We start from the raw sequence: 18,061 nt of genomic DNA, 5'->3' as shown, positions 1-18,061 counted from the left end.
ATCGTATCCATCCCCTTTAACTTAAAAACACGAGTAGATGATGGCTTAAGTGCATTAGGATTTATAAAACGCAACACATCCTCATCAGAAATTTTGGGTTTTTCTGGTTTCTTAGCCTTCACTGGTTTGACAAAAACATCTTATTTCATCTTAGTTGTGTGCGAACCATACACAGCCTCCTCAAATTCATGAGGTTCACACAGTATGTGATTAGAACATTGAATGTTCTTGTTCTTCTGTATAATTTCCGGTTCAAACACATCCTCAATGATAAATTTATCAACATTTTCAACAAAAACTTTGTTGCTTTGAACATGAGGTTTCTGAGAAACAGATTGGGTTTTAACAGTTTCAGACTTACTCGTTTTAGATTTTTCTGAAATTACAGGCTCTTTAAGAATAACATCTTCCTCAGTTGGAGCAAAAGGATTAATTTTATAATCATTGTGAAATGGTAGTGGAATTTCAACAAAACTTATACCTTTCTTTGAATCCTTTTGTTTTCCAAAAACTTCAATAATTTCATTCAACAGAAAAGATGAATTTCGAAATTTACCCAAATTGTTCTTTAACTCAAGAACCTCATTTTCAAGCTCGGTTATCTTTGAAAAATGTTTCAAAATTTCTTGAAACTTTTGGTCATTAATTGTCATTTTCACGGATAACTCAGCTTTGAGATCATGATTACTTGTCGACAATGCTTCAATCTTTTCACGAGATCTCATTTGAGATTCGAGAGATTGTCGATAAGTATCCTTTAGAGAAGCAATTTCTCTTACTAAATTGTCATTGTGGTTCTTTAAATATTCTAACTTAGGTTTGTTAGATTCACAATCAGCACAATTTACTTTAACAGATGAAGTTGCAGAAATTGAATGTCTAACCTCGTTTATCTCATCCATGAATGCAAAGACTGTTGTAGGCTTGTCACAGGAATCATCAGAATCTGATCCAGAGTCATTATCACCATGGAAATCTTGAGTCAACCCGAACAAAGCCAAATTAGCTTAATTATCGTTGCACTGTAATCGTTGTGACCAATCATCTCCATTAGCTAACATTGCTTGTGACCCGGAACTTGATGGTTTCTTCTCAGCATCATTACCTCTTGGTGTTGAAGAATTTGAACTTTGACCAGGAGGACCATTATACTCCTTTTTCGGTTTGTCACATTCTTTTGCAAAATGACCGAATTCTTGACAATTATAACATTTTACCTTCAACTTGTCAAATCCCAACTTCTTGTTTAGAGCGGGAAGATCTTTTCCGGTTCTTTTCATGAATCTTTTCACCTTTCGAACAATCATTGCCATGTTCCACTTTAATCCATGATTTCTAAGTCATCTGTATCAATCTGATCATAGTCTTCATCGGTTAGATCACTAGTGGCAATTTTGCTACTAACCAGATTTTCATAAGACGTCATGAAAGCGGGTAGAAAGGCAAAGTTTTGTTCAACTTCTTTCATATTGACGTTTAGAGGTGATGAGTATTGATTTACTGAAGATGAACTTCCTGAACCAGCAGAAACATTTGGTGATCCAGAGTTACCAGCAGTATAAAAACATGCTCTAGGATCACTATAGATTGTTGTTTCATTCTCTTTTGCATTCTGTGTCAGAAAAGCAGTGATCGGTGAAATTGTTGAACTTAAAGGCATGCTACCACCATAAAAGGCAGGATCTTGACTTTCCTTGGATGACTTTTGACACTTAAGATCATACTCACGAGCTTCAATCTTTTGTAAAAACTCACTTGCAGTCAAATCTTCATTAAAATAGTTGTTTTCTTTTAATACCACTACAAATGTAGAGTACGAACTTGGTAATGCACTCTTAATTGTATCAATCTTGTCAATCTCAGAAATTTCCAACTTCATTTTTCCATTTCAGCAATCAAGTGATTGAATCTCGTTGTCATCTCTTCAACTGTTTCACCTTTGAGTAAGTTAAAGTTTCTGAATTGAAACTTAAGCATCACCTTTTTTCTTTCAGCCGTATTACCCATACTTCTCATTCGGATATGTTGAAACGAAGAAGCACATATCTTAATACTACCCACTTGGTGAAATATATTTTCAGGTAAAGCCATAGTTAGAGTAGAATATGCTTTTGTCTCTATCTCTAGTGCCTTCTTCTCTTCTTGTGAATATTGAGATATGGCTTTAGGTCTGAAGCCGATAGTCTCATCCCCAATCATAGGAACGGTATAGACTTCATCCAAACAATATGAGCAGTCAGGATGAACTGAACCTAAATGTGCACAAAACCGAGGTTCCCATTTGGCGAAGTCACTGAACTTCATCAATCTTGGACATTTTGAATGTGAACCTATCTCGGTATCAAGTTGCAACATTTGTTGCATCAACATGTTTTGAGACGCTAATGCATACATACCGGCCATAGTTGACAAGTTTCCAAAATTTGAGGGTGTAACGAATTAACTAGCGAATAAGGTTTAACGAATGAGAATTGTAACGAACAGTAAACAGTTGTAGCGAACTGTGAACAGTAGATTAACGAATCAAATCTTAACGAAGCTAAGATAGATCAGACAACGAATCACAATTGAGTTTAACGAATCAATCTAAAGAATTAGAAAGTCAACGAATCAGAAAGTCAAACTAACGAATTGACTAACGAATTAGCTAGCGAATTGATAAAAGAAACTTAACGAATTAGAAAGTATTCAGTAGCGAATCACTAAGAAAAACTTACGAATCAGGTTGTTACAACCATTTGTAACAAACTCTGACACCTTATGCCACGTGGCAAAGGTTGTTATGACACAATCCCAAAGTGGACGGATGTCACACGAATCAGTTAACCTAAATAGCGAATTAGATAACGCGAATCACAAATTGTTGCGAACTGGCTAGCGAATCACTTGAAGTCTATAACGAATTAGCTAAATTAGATAACGAATCAAAGTGAATAATATAATGAATCACTAGAAAGATGATAGCGAATCATATTCATCTTCAAATCTTCAAATCTTCAAAGAAGATTTCCAAAAACCTGGAAATGATAAACACCAACCCAGAACCTTAAATCTGTAATACTATCTCGATTCTAAACCAAATCACACAAATAACCAACCAAAACACTCGTAAATCGATCGTGAATCCAATACTCCTAACCTCGTAACCAAATATCTCCGAATACCAATTCAATTTTGCCAAAACACTGACCCTGTTTCGGCCACAAACCAAACCAATACCGAATCAGTCCAAAATCAATCCAAACCTCAATTCCACTTCCAATACCTTACCAATACTCAAATCAACTCAAATTCAATCCAAACCATCCCTAATTCATTCAATTAACCTTAAAATTAGTCCAAATTCAACCAAAACAGAACACTATCGATATGTAAAACTAATTAACCAATCAATACTCTAAATCAACACCAAATCAAGTATAATTGAGCCCCGAAAGCTCTGATACCACTTGTTGGAACCCGGGGTGTATCAATCCAATAACAATTAACAGATCTAAGATCTGTGTCTAATCGATTAATACCTTAACTATAGATCTAGCTCATACTTACCATAGATTAAGTGTTAGATATGTTTATGTATTATCAGTATATATGTATTAGTGATTGTATAATATTAGAATGAAGATCGAGAGAGGATTTGGACAGGGTTTCATTAATTAACTCTCGAAAGCTTTTATTAATGTGAACAGTGTTCACTATATATAAAAGATAGGTCTGATTCCCTAGCGAACCAGACACTACTTCGTTACATACACAAATAAACAAAATAACTTAACGAAACATCTCCTGATTCGTTAACATTTCAGGAGGGAATAAGTTTAAGTCTTAGTTTGCTAAACAACATTAGCGAACTAGACATTACATATAACGAACTAGACAATAACTTAATTAATTATTACATTAAACATAAAACGAAAATGTTAACGATAATTACAAAGACTCAAGACGCAAAACCGTGCACTAACAATATTTTTTTGTATTTTAATTTTTTTATATGCTAATTCAACAAATTTATATTTTGTGTTTTGTTAAGGCATCTACTAATATAACTAGTAGCCACCGAATATGCGTCAACTCGTTGTTTTAACACAACGCCCAATTTTACGGTTCGAATAAATATTGCTTTAAATATGGTAATTTTAAAAACAATACGATATACCAGCGTTGTTATTTTTTTTAGTATGTTAACATGATGATTTAATTTTTAGGTTTAGTTCCAGTATCGTAACAAACGCAGTCAGCACAGACATAATTCACGTTTACTACGTTTGTTACGATACCGAAACTAAACCTAAAAAATAAATTCATATTAACATATTTAAAAAAATAGCGACACTCATATAGAATATTATTTTAAAATTAACATATTTAAAACAATATTTATTCGGATGGTTAAACTGGACATTGTGTTACAACAACGAGTTGACACATATTCGGTGGGTATTTGCTACGTTAGTAAAGGTACCATTATAAAACCCAAAATATAAATTTGTTGAATTAACATATAAAAATATTAACATACAAAACTTAAAATATTTAAAACGATGTTTATTCGGCTGTTAATAATAGGGCGTTAGTAAAATCTGAGCGTTGAAGCATGGGCATTGGTAAATCCAAGCATTACGACGATGAGTTAACGCAAATTCAGTAAACTTTTAACGAAAGTTAAAGCTAGTACCTAACATTATAACAAAATAAAAACCTTAGTACTCATACCTGCAAATTTTAAACCTTAGTATCAAATCTTATAAATTTAATGTTAAAGCATTAATGTCTAATGCTAGGTCTTGGGGGCTTTATATGCCATAGTTTATATTGAACATGGCTGAAATTGACAATTATGTAAAGATGTAAGGAACGTATAAGTAATAATATACCGTATAAGACTTATAAGGATCACATAAGTCTTATACGCTGATAGTTGACTTATACGGTTCATTGTTAGTATAAATAAGTTGATCATGTCATATGTTGTAACAGATGTAACAGTTTTTCCAGATCAGATCTGATCAGTTGTACTCACTTTGTTATATCATTATATTGAAGCTTATGAGTGATTGTGTTGTGAATCCTTTATGATATTATTCCGCAATGTCGTATAGTATAGCAAATACATTTTTATTGATCCTAATCATAACATTTACACGTAAATGATGGAATGCATGATAGGGATCATGTTCTTTCAAGTGGTATAAGAGAATAAGGCTCATATTTGCTAATGATTACAACACATTCATTGGATAATTGTTAAAGATTTGTCAAGTTCAAAGTCAAAGTCAAAGCCGATCATACATTCTTCAATTAATAACATGTACATGGATCAATCATCAATTGCTTCAGTGATTATGGTTGTTGTTACGTAATTATCACTTCTACATGAGTGATTTTGTAAATTCGAGATTTTGATCATAGAAGATGAACAATGGAAATGGCGTATAAGATGATCCGCAGAAGCCTGTAAGTTTTAAGTGTCCGTATAAGTTTGTGTTCGCCGCATAAGTGGATATACAACGTATAAGTGCTTCTATCCGTATAAACTCTTTGACGTATAAGTGATTTTGTCCGGATAAGAAGTTACACGCGGAAAAGTTATACGTCACTTTTTGGTCAACGTATAAGGTGAAAGTTATCCGTTTAGTTGGGGTTATTTGTCCGTATAAGATTACACACTTGAGATTTCTGTTTTTTCTTTTTTTTTGTTCAAAAATGGAGGATTTAAATGCTTTTGTGACGCACCAGTCACCGATACTTCAGAATATTAAATGAAATGGGGACATCAAACAAGCCACCAAAGTTGTTAAGGATGGAAGATTACCCGAGTTGGGCCGATAAGTTTGAGATTTATGTTAAAGCCGTCAACTATGATGCGTGGGAAGCTGTTGAGATGGAACACATCATACCAAGAAATGAGAATGGTACTACTCATCGTTTGTCTCAAATTCCTGAAGCAGAAAAAGCAAGATTTCTTAGTGAGAAAAAGATGATGAATTTGTTCCAACAATCAATCAAGTCTGAGATTTTTCAATTATTGCAACACAATGGATCTTGTCATTCAATTTGGGAAGCTTTATTGAATAAGGATAGAGGGAATCCTGACATGAGAAAATCCAAGATTGGTTTGTTGGAGAAAGAGTTTGATATTTTTTCTATGGTTAAGGGTGTGTCAATGGCACAAATGATTGAAATATATTGTCATTTGGTGAATGAGATGAAGCATTTGGGAATTGATAAGCAAGAATATGAATGCATTGATAAGCTTGATGATTCATTATATGAGGAACGAGAGACTTTTATTATCATTCTACAATCAAACCCAATCAACTATGCAAGACTGACTCTAGCACGTTTCATTGAGAAGTTGAAAGCATAAGAACTTGAAATTCGAAAGAAGAAAAAGATGAAGAGTAATACTGTAACTCAAGATATTGGGCTATATTTTAATGCATCTCAATCTGTTGTAGCTCTGAGTCCAAAGATTCAAACTGCTTTTGTCACAAATAGTAGTTTTGGGGGAAGTTCTCAATCGTCAATCATACTGTAGGTTCCTGGACGGATCGTACACGGGATGTCTCTAACAACGCAGGTGCGGAATCCCTGTGTAGGTAGATACGAGTGTAGAGTATGTAGAGATCGAACACACAAGCAATAAACCAACCACGTTATATTGATAACAAACACGTGACCCGAGGTCACCGTTACAGACTATGACACGTAACTCGGTTACTGAAAACTGAAACGAAAACCCTAAACGAACAACCTTAAACTGTTTCGTCTGAAACAGTATATAAACACGACAACTTCGCCACAGGCGAAGTTGTCAATAACTTCGCTGATTCAACAAGTTCGCCATAGCGAACTTGTTGACAACTTCGCGCATTACAAAACAAACATAAACAAAACATAATTACATTACAGACTCGATTACAAATGCTAGACTATGAACTACTGACATACATGTACCAACAGACTCCCCCTTGGCAGTAGCTTCATATCTTGATCTTCAAATCTTGAGTCTTGTAATCTTTACCTCTACGCGTGCGCCCCTTCTCTCACACATACCGACACTACCCTTTGATATTTCCTAGCTTGATCCTTCCAAGCAGGAATGTAGAAGATCTTCTTCTCGTTGAGCACTTTCAAATCATCCTTCGATAGATTAACAAGATGCATCGGGTCGTACACCCGAAGTACTTCTTGTTCATCCTCATCTTCCATTACCGCCTCAGCTGTCTCACAATCCACGTACCACCATTTTAAATCTTTTAGGACGTTCTTGGGCATAACTTTCATCGGTACTTCTTTCAAATGACGGACTGGTTTATACTTCATTACCATCCAAGGTTTGCCGTCAGCCCTCATTCCACGATCTTTGTCTTCTATCAACTTTCCTTTTTGAGGCTTTAGGAGTTCAAACTTTTTGTCTTTAATGGCTTCTTTCCAGACGATCTTCCCAATGATTCTTGCCATATCATCATTACTTCTATTGATCAGCCCCAATCTCGCTAAATCTCTCACCTCACATTCTGGTAAGGAATTCAGAGATCTCAACAATCTCTTAAAGTACTGAATGCCGTCGTACCGTTTGATCACAAATAGTTTCAGCTCTTTGTCGTACAACCAGCATATGATTCCTTTCTTTGACTCTGCATAGCCCTTTATATTATAAGTCTTTCTGAACATCGTTGGCACTGCAGGCTTCTTGGTTTTAACAAACCACTGAGCACAACCTTCTTTCCAGTTCGGCTGCTCCTCCCATACTGTATCTTCTATCACACTCTCATCCCCCAATTCTGATCTCTCAACAGCTGGAATCTCATGTTCCACTGACTCATCTACAATCTCACCTTCTTCTAACACATCTTCCACATTAATCTGTTCTCCAATCCTCTCAATCTCATCCATAGGCAACACGTCATCATCATCCATCAACTCATCGTCCTCCTCCTCATCCAACTCCTTCAACGCATCAATAACGTCTTCAACATCAGCGTCGTCATCCACAACTACAACATCATCACCATCTGCATTTGTAGACTCCCCCTCAGTTGTGGAAGCTCCAAGAGCCTGAGAGGTTCTTGGCAGCTCATCACCTGCACCTGAAGGTGCATTGGGATCATCGTCATGATCTTCTCGTCTTTTCGTTCTCAACTCATCGCCCCTACACGTCTTCTCCCCCTGAGATGCCAAGTAATCCTTGAAGGCATCTATTATTCGTCCATGTTCTACCAGGAGGGCAGCTTGTAGTCGATTGGATTCCACTAGGCGGTCAATAGTCTTTGACTGTTCAGCAACAATCCGCTCTAGCGAAAGAATCCTCTCGGTATCTGAAGTAGGCAATGGAGTTGGTGGAACATCAGCAGAAGTGACCGCAGGTGGTACACTTGGTAACCCTGCAGTAGAGGTGATTGTCGACTCCACAAACCGTGCAACTACCACCGGTGGATTAAGCGGTTGAGGTGGTAGGGACACAATTGTTGGTGCCGACGTCTCGATCGCTGAAACCTGTGCAGTAGTAGGAATAAGAGACATACCAGATAGGGCAGGTGGAGCAAAACGTACTAGTCTTGAAGATTCTCCAGCTCCCGAACCTATCCCTCTCTGTTCTCTTCTTGAGCGTCTTAGCACAATCTGTACTGCCTCCTCTTCATCCACTTCATCCTCATCCTCCCCCACAGTTCTCGGCCTCTTTCCCGTAGTCCGTTCTCGAGACACCATAAGTCTTCTTGCCTCAGCAAACGTCTCGTCTAGATCAGAGTCAGCTACCGAAGTAGCTGCTCTGGTAACATCCATAAACTGAGGACCCGAGACATCCATATCAAACAAACCATGTCCACTAAAAGCAGCATCTAGATCAACGTTTTCAGCAGTGGACACAGCCTGAGATATAGTAGCTGGCACAGCAGCAGAAGATACAACAGGCGCAGCTGATACAGCATGAGGTGCTGCCGCCTGATGTGGTTGCGGATCCCTGAACTCGTCCCCTCCTGCAGGAACATACTCCGGGTTAATGAGATACCCGAAAAGTGGAGTATGCCTGGGACGCCGCTCAGGGTTGCTTCGAGTGCTCGACGTTCTGCACTGAGCAAAGATACGTTTTGTTACGCACTCAACGTATCTGATAGGGCGTCTTTGCGGTACAGACGGAGCGACATGATTGATAATCATTTGTAGGAACCGAGGATACATAATAAAACGCTCGCGCGCCGTCGCCCGTCTCTGACGATCAATCTCGTAAAAGATTAGCTGACTAAACGAATATCTGCGGTTGTAAGTCAGCGCAATCATAGCCGATTGCATCGTCGCACCCATCCCATCTGTTCCTGCCTTTCTGCCGGACATGCATACTATCAACACATGCATCAAAAAGCGCCATTGATCCAGCAGAAAGCCTTTCCTCCTCTGCGAGTCCCCCAGCGGACCCGAATAACCCATCCTTAAGTAAGCTCCGTCACGGAAAGGAGCTACGAATTCCGTTGGGTCGTCTCTCGTTTCATCACCGAACTGCAGAGCCAACCGTATGTCCTCCGAGGAAAACTGTATGTCTTGACCATTGACAGTTGCTCGCATCACTGGAGGCTCAGGTCTGCAATCATAATACACCGTCTGCCAGAAATCTTGAATGTTGGGCAGAGATATGGGTAGTGTATTAGTGATCGCGTGAAAAACTCGTGATCGTTGGAGAAATGTGATAATCTCCCTATAGTCTTCAACGCCTCGTGCGTCTGGATCCAAAGTGATGTATTGGTTATGGGCTGGGAAGAATTGTCGTTGCTCATCACCATCATCACCTCCAGTACCTCCAACAGCAGCCATATCTGCACAAAACAAATCAAGTTAGAGACCATAAAACCATCTCACAAGTTCGCTGTGTACCATATGCGAAGTTGTGATGTACAGGCGAATTTAAAGTTGAGGCGAAGTTGGGAACAACTTCGCTTCATCTGTAAGTTCGTCTATGAACTTATAAAAAATTTGAAATAGGCGAAGTTATGTTCAAGGCGAAGTTATGGATAACTTCGCCATAGGCGAAATTAAGCTTCAAGCGAAGTTGTGGATAACTTCGCTGAAGGCGAACTTAAGCCACTGGCGAAGTTGAGAATAACTTCGCGTAAACCTTAACTTCGCCTGAATCTGAAACGGCGACTGTTCAGATTCAAACAAGGTTTATCCGATGTTTCGGACCGATTTAACTATCTAACAATGAAGTCCAACATATTTCAATGGTGTTAGGACGAAAAGGTCGTCCATGAACACGTAACGTGAGGTCGGAAAACTTGGTTTCTAAGGTTCGACGACCCGAGGTCTCGAACCGGGTAGAACTATAACGAGAAAGATAGGATGTTATTGACTACACATACCACTAGTATAGTAGAAACAAGGAACACAAGATCGAAATCGAAAGTGAAGAATAAGATCCGGATGAATTGATTAATCGAACAAGTTCGCTGGTAAATCGAGAAAAAAATACAGTTTACTGTTTACAATCCCTTATATAGGGCAGAGTTGGTTCAGGCGAAGTTACGCTTAACTTCGCCAAGGCGAAGTTAAGCACAACTTCGCTGAATTCAACAACTTCGCCCGTAATTTTCAAAATCAGCCCTTTAAGTTTGAATAATCTTGAATTTAACCTTAAAAATTACCAAAAAGAGTTAAACAAATATGATCAAGACCCAGTAACCAACAATAAAATAATATAACTACAAAAACTAAAAAAAATTTTAGAAAAATTTTAACGAAATAAGGGATCAAATTTCAGTCTAGTCAGGGACCACTACGTTTTAGAAAAGATCCTAACAGGAATCATACTAACGATGTGACTGTCACTTAGATCCGTGTTTGGCTGTATTATGACATAGAGAAACAGGTTGTAAGCATGTAAATAACTTAAATGGTTTTCATCGTTTCTGTGATACGGATTAAGGTTCAGTTAAGCTCAAAATTTAAGTTGGCAACATCTCAGAGATAATGGTGTCTTCTATCTATTCTCAAAGCGTATTTGGCTATACCCAAGTCACCCCGAATTGACTTCGACCCATAGTGTCTGATTAACTTGTATATACTCGTTGACTGCTTCCCGTTCTCTTCTTACTCCAGACATGAGAAGTCTTGATTGTTACTATGTCTCATAAGTACTAAAAATATACATGTTTTTTTTTTTTTTTTTTTTTTTTTTTTTTTTTTTAACCAAACATTCTTATTGACTTCGGAGTATTAAACTACTGCAAGTCCCGAATCTGGATCACTGCAGTGTCTTGAAATGCTTTCTTCACGGGAATCAGGTCACTCAGGGGCTCGTGTATGACTGGGTAGTTGCTTTTCTGCCTATCCTTCGAAAAGATATGTATGAAGACATACAAAACTCTTAAGGAGTTTCCACGTAAATTCGAGTAGTTTAAGTTAGTATCACATACACTTTTACGCACCATAAAAATTACCACGACATACAATGACTGTTCTAAAGCCTTTTAAGCCTAATAACTTCACTAGTTAAGCACACACGATCAGTATATATATCATTTTCCAAGGTTGGATCAATTTTCTGTTAAACACAGCATAGAACTTCATACGAAGTAACAGACTTGAAAATTAATTTCATTTCCCTTTAAAAAAAGTTTAAATTCAATCGCCCCAATCACGTCAAAGTCGTCAGGTAAACGGCTATCCTGAAGATCCAATGGATCAACTGGACCGACCACATACTAGTATGTGTCCTTCTTACTAAGTATGACCGACTAATTTTCAGCAACTGAAAGAACACACGTCATAGCTGCCCCGGTCACTTTCAGTCTTCCAGTTAATGGCTATCCTCATTCTCTTCGTTGAAACGAGGACCAAAACATATCCTAGGATATGTCCATCAAACTGAGGTAACCGACTAATTTTAAGCAAAAATGACCCATGTTTTTTTTTTTTTTTTTTTTTTTTTTTTTTTTTTTTTTTTTTAAATCAAAGACAAGGTTACTCGGGATTGATCATCCCATTTAGCTCAATTAGGTTTTGAAATCTGGATTTATCAAACGCTTTTGTAAACAAGTCAGCAAAATTTTCAAGTGTATCAACTTTTTCGATCTTGATCAGTTTCTTCTCAGCACAATCCCGTATGAAGTGATGACGAATGTCAATATGCTTAGTTTTACTGTGCTTCACGGGATTGTTAATTACTGAGATGGCGGCAGTGTTATCAATTAAAATAGGAGTAAGTAAGAAATTCAGACCATAGTCGCGCAATTGTTGCTGAATCCACAAAACCTGAGAGCAGCAGTTGGATGCTGCCATGTATTCAGCTTCGCATGTTGAAATTGCAACTGATGTCTGTTTCTTGCACTGCCAGGAAACTAATCTTCCTCCAAGAAACTGACAGCCTCCTGTTGTTGACTTCCGACTCTGATTACAGCCTCCATAATCAGAATCTGTATACGCCACTAGTTCAACGTCTCCCCCTTTTGGGTACCACAACCCTAGTTTCGGCTTGCCCTTAAGATACCGCAAAATCCTCTTCACACCTTTCATGTGAGATTCCTTTGGGTTTGCCTGAAAACGAGCACAAAGACAAACAGAAAACATTATATCGGGCCTAGAAGCAGTTAAATACATTAATGAACCTATTATCGCCCGATACAGAGTAGGGTCCACATCTGCGTCACCATCTGATTCAGCGCCCAACTTGTGATTGACGCAGATTGGGGTGTCATATGGAGAACTGTCCTCCATCTTGAATCTCTTCAGCACATCATGAACATACTTTGTTTGATGAATGAACATCCCATCCTTCTTCTGATCAACCTGCAATCCTAGAAAGAAGGTTAGTTCACCCATAGCACTCATCTCGAATCGTTTCTTCATGACAGCCTCAAAATCCTGACACATGGATACTCTTGATGCAGCAAAAATGATATCATCCACGTAGACTTGAACCAGTAAGAAGTCACATCCTTCTCTCTTCACAAACAGCGTACTGTCAATCAATCCCCTTTCAAAACCATTTTCCAGCAAGTAGTCCGATAACGTTGAATACCAGGCACGAGGTGCCTGATGTAACCCATATAACGCCTTGCTCAACCTGTATACGTGATCCGGAAAGTCTGGGTCAGGAAAACCTGGAGGTTGCTCAACAAACACAACCTCATCAACTTTCCCATTAAGAAACGCGCTCTTCACATCTAACTGAAACACCTTCATCTTTTTAGATGCAGCAAACGCCAAAAACAATCGAATCGCTTCTAACCGGGCAACAGGAGCGAAAACCTCATTGTAGTCAATACCCTCTTGTTGATTAAAACCTTTAACAACCAACCTCGCCTTATTTCTCACGATAATCCCCTTTTCATCCCTCTTGCACTTGAACACCCATTTCGTGCCTATAGCATGCACATTTCTTGGTTTTTCAACCAAGGTCCAAACTTCCATTTTCTCGAACTGAGCCAACTCTTCTTGCATGGCTTCGACCCACGAGCTGTCCTTTAAAGCCATTTGATAATTCTTTGGTTCAATTTGGCTTATAAAGCAGGAGTACAAACATTCATTCATTATACCTGTTTCTTTTATACTTGAATAAACACAGGTGTGCTCATTCAGGCTACTTCTGGTTTGTACACTCGAGGACACATCACCTATAACGTTCTCCAATGGGTGATCTTTGTGAATTCTCGTGGTCGGAACAGCACCGACATGCAAATTGTCTTCCAAGTTCGAAGAGATCTCATCTATGGTTGTTTCTGGCTGAGAGTGAAAAGGATTAATAAATTCATCTTCAGTTGAGGCCGCAGGGGTATCGATCGTGTTTGATGTGGAAGGTTGAGATTTCTCAAAAATCTAATGTTGCAATATATTCTCTTCCTCATCAAGTATCATCTTCGTCACAGCTCTTTCGTCTTCTTCAGAAATTTCCAAATTAGGTACGTTAAACGACTTAAAAAGTTTAACATAGTCAAACAGCTCAGCAGGTCCATTGCTTGGTTTTGGCGGTTGGTAACTAGTAATGTCGGTGTTACAAACCACCTCCACCTTGCAAGTTGTCGTATTGAAGACCCGTCTGTTGGGAGTCCCAACAACATAACCGACTAGGATTCCCTCATCGGCTACTTCACCAAATTTCGAGTTAGTCTTCAAAATCGAACAAGGAGACCCAAAAGGTTCAAGACCGCACAAGTTGGGCTTCCTTCCGTGCATAAGCTCGTAACAAGTTTTTCCAAGTTTCTTAACTGTTAACACCCTATTTAGAACATAGCAGGCTGTAGCAACTGCTTCAGCCCAGAACATCACAGGAAGCTTTGAGTCTGCCAGCATAGTTCTGGCTCCTTCAATCAACGTTCGGTTCTTCCTTTCAGCTACTCCGTTCTGTTGTGGAGTATACGGAGCGCTGTATTGATGCTCAATACCCTTCTGAAGACAAAAGATTTCCATCTCAAAGTTCTTGAACTCTGTCCCATTGTCGCTTCTGATGAATTTAACTGATTTACTCATGACGTTCTCGACTTTTGTAATTAGATTCTTCACCATCTGAGTCGTCTCGTCTTTCGTTTTCAGAAAATATACCCACGAGTATCGTGAGTAGTCATCAGTTATCACCAAGCAGTAAGAAGTACCACCTAGACTTTGTACATTCACCGGACCAAAGAGATCCATATGAAGTAGTTCTAGAGTACCAGCAATTAAGTTGATCGTCTTGGTGAGATGGCTTTTCTTGTGTTGTTTTCCCTTCTTGCACGCTATGCATTTATCTTCAAAGTTAAAACTCTTTAAGGGAACGCCCATCACAAGCCCATTTTTGACAATGAAGTTCATCTTACGAAGATGAATATGTCCCATTCTCCTGTGCCATAATTCTGATTCTGATTCGCTTGCCTTTGTCATTAAACAGGATTCTCTGGTGGCCATTTCAGTAGACCTCATATCCATCACATATGTATTCGTTTCACGTGGAGCTTTCATTACTATCCATTCTTCTGGTATATGTAAACCAGGCTTCAATACAATCGCTTCATTCTTAGTGAAATGGACAGTGTATTCTTTATCACAGATCTGCGACACACTCAGCAGATTGTGCTTTAATTCCTCCACAAAATTTACGTTTTCAAGTGTCATTCTCCCATTCGACACAGTTCCTCTACCGGTAATCCTTCCTCCGCTTTCACCAGCAAAACTAACTCTAGCTCCCTGAACAGGTTTTAAGTCTTGCAACAAGTGTTTGTTGCCTGTCATGTGCCTGGAACAGCCGCTATCTACAATCCAAAGATTGTTTGCAGCCCTGTTCAACTGTTCCTGCACAATAAAACAAAGAGTTAGAATCTTGGGACCCAAGACCAATTGGTCTTGGATCGATACGTCCCGTACCCTGGCTTTCTTAAGTTAGCATCAGGATAATTTCTGTAAGTCCTGTTAGGGAATCTCCCTGCAGATTGTGTGTAATGCCTTCCAAACCTTTGAGAATTGAAGGTGCTATATCTTGAGGTTTGGTTGTAAAACTGAGGTTGGTTTTTATGAAAACTTGAATTCGTTACATTTTGGCATTTTTTAAAGTTTTCATTTTTAGCAGTAACAAAATGACGCTTATACTCATTTTTATTTGGCTTCACACCTCTTAATCTTGGCTCCAGAGGGCAATCAGCAACTAAATGCCCTAATTTGTTACATCTAAAGCAACACCGACTCTCCAATTTCTTGTCAAATGTTGGTTTGGATGTAGAGGTAGTGTTACCAGCCGTTCGTCTCACATAAGGTGGGACGTACGGATTGAGTGGAGAACTCTTTTTAGAAACTTTATTTTTATCTCCATCGGTGGGTAACCCTACCTTCTCTTTTGTCTGATCAGATTCGGACAACTTATCCGAATCCGATGAAACTGGACTCAAAACAGAAATATTCACATTAGAAACTTTCGAACTTGTTTCTCCACAGCTAACACTTGGTTTTACACTTGTAATCTTGATTGGAGTTGTCTGAGGAACTTCGAAATCGACAGATTTCTGAACACTCGGATTATAAGTATAGTTGTGGTTAAAGGGTGGTGGAACTTCATTATATCCGATTCCTCCCCTCTTTGCAGAGGTACCTGGATCACTCACGAGGTGATCAAGGATGGCCGAGGAATTCCTGAACTGCTCAAGTTTGCGGTTCAGTTCCACCACCTTTACCTGGTGGTCAGCAATCTGTTTATCTCGATCAGCAATCACTTTAGTTTTTTCCTCCAAAACTTCATAACTAAGATCAATTATTTCAATTTTCTCAGCAAGTTTAATTTTTAAGCTTTGAACGTCTTTTTCACATGCTTTTATTTTAATTTTATAACTCGTTTCTCTTGCTTTCGTAAAATGGTGATCTTCTTTAATAGTTTTAAAGTCAGCATCTAAATGGACATACTGATCAGTTATTGTTTTAAGTTGCTCAGACAAATTCTCACAACTAGTACAAATAGTTTTAGGACTTACCTCGGAGCGATTATCTTTGTCATTTGCCATGAAAGCGGTTTCTTCTTCAGTAGCTTTCTCAATTCCTTCAACCTTCTCACATTCTTTCACTTCAGCCTCAGCCATGTTCGCTTGCTCACCAGAACCACTTGAATGCGAGTTCCAGTTGTACTCACCTGCTTCTCTGGTCAACATGGCGTTAATCTCTCTGTTAACTCCAGAATGTTGTGTAGGTCGACCTTGTCCTCGTTCAACCCTCTCATTTCTGCATTCCTTGGCAAAGTGCCCGTACTGCTGACAATTATAGCACCTTACCTTGGATTTGTCGAACCCGGGCCGACCACCAACAAATTTTCTTCCAGTTTTGTTCATAAAACGTTTCACACGCCTCACAATCATTGCCATTTGCCACTGCAAATCCATCTCCTCCAGATCATCAGCATCGATCTGATCGTAATCCTCATCAAGAGCAGCAGGGTCCACAATCTTCCCCTGGATGTAGTTTTCATAGGAAGCAATAAATGATGCATAGACTGCAAACTGCTCTTCAGCAGATTTTACACTCATAGGCATCTTGGAATAACTATTGCTAGATGCATTTGCAGAAAAACTACTTGTGGATGCTTGAGGCTTTGAAGTACTAGATCCTCCAGCAACGAAACATACATCACCATTCGTGTTTACAGAAACTTTTCCTTCATGAGACGAGTCAGAGCCTGACTCCCCTTTCGAGTAAAAAGCAGCAGATTCAGGCCTTGAACTTGAGCCTGAGTTAACCTTAGCACCATACATACCAGGGTCTTGTATCTGATCTGTTGGTGTTTCCTTTCGAACCATATTAAGCTCATAAGTTCTGAGCTTGTTTACTGCCGTTTCAAGATCACAATTTGGAAAGTCTCTGTCTTCCCTCATAAGGACGGTGTACATTTCCCACTTCGGTGGGAGAGCATCGAGAAGCTTTTCAACGATCTCTTCTTCTCGGTAAGCAATTGAATAATTGCTGAGCTCTGTCATTAGATGATAGTATCTGGTGATAATATCATCCAGTGATTCGTTCTTCAAAAATTTGAAGACGGAGAACTGGGTTTTTAAGAGTTTGATCTTTGATGCACGTATACCCACATTCCCCTCGAATCTATTTTCAAGAGCATCCCAAAGCTCTCTCGCAGAAGTGTACTTTCGGAACGTATGGAGAACCTCTTGAGGAAGTGCCATTGTTATCGCAGCATGGGCCTTGCTTTCGGCCTCGTACATTTTCTTCTCTTCGTCCTCCATTTTGCTGTACTTCTTAACCACATCGCGACCTTCGTATTGCACAGTTGGAGGGATATATCCATCCTGGATGCACACCCACATTTTGGCATCCTGGTATTTGATGTATTGGATGAATCTGTCCTTCCATGCCACGAAGTCAGTTCCCTTCATCAGCCTCGGGGCCTTAGTGGCAGACCCCGCTTCTACTTCCATCTTGACCAAGTCGGAGATATTGATCGACGACATCCTTGCAAAAACCTGGAAAACCTGGAAAAACAAAAAAATATTAAAACAGCTCAGTTGGCGAAGTTAAGAATAACTTCGCTTGAAGGTTAACTTCGCTGAAAGAGAACTTCGCAGAGATCTTAAATTCGCTTGATTTGGGCGAAGTTAAGAATAAC

The 18,061-nt window shown here is 38.9% G+C and overlaps 1 protein-coding gene across 1 annotated transcript; it reads left to right on the top strand.

The window, feature by feature from the left end:
• The first annotated feature begins 5,767 nt into the window (after window positions 1–5,767).
• On the top strand, window positions 5,768–6,370 carry LOC143596948 (uncharacterized). The gene has a single exon (XM_077075594.1). It carries the CDS (start codon window positions 5,768–5,770, stop codon window positions 6,368–6,370), a length of 603 nt encoding a protein of 200 aa, XP_076931709.1.
• The last annotated feature ends 11,691 nt before the right edge of the window (window positions 6,371–18,061 follow it).

The sequence above is a fragment of the Bidens hawaiensis genome, unplaced genomic scaffold, assembly GCF_021521415.1.
Source record: "Bidens hawaiensis isolate Kalapana, Puna unplaced genomic scaffold, B.hawaiensis_p1.1 tig00047394_1, whole genome shotgun sequence".
Taxonomy (NCBI): Eukaryota; Viridiplantae; Streptophyta; class Magnoliopsida; order Asterales; family Asteraceae; genus Bidens; species Bidens hawaiensis.
The sequence above is the reverse complement of the archived record's forward strand: the minus strand, read 5'-3'. Positions and strand labels throughout refer to the sequence as shown.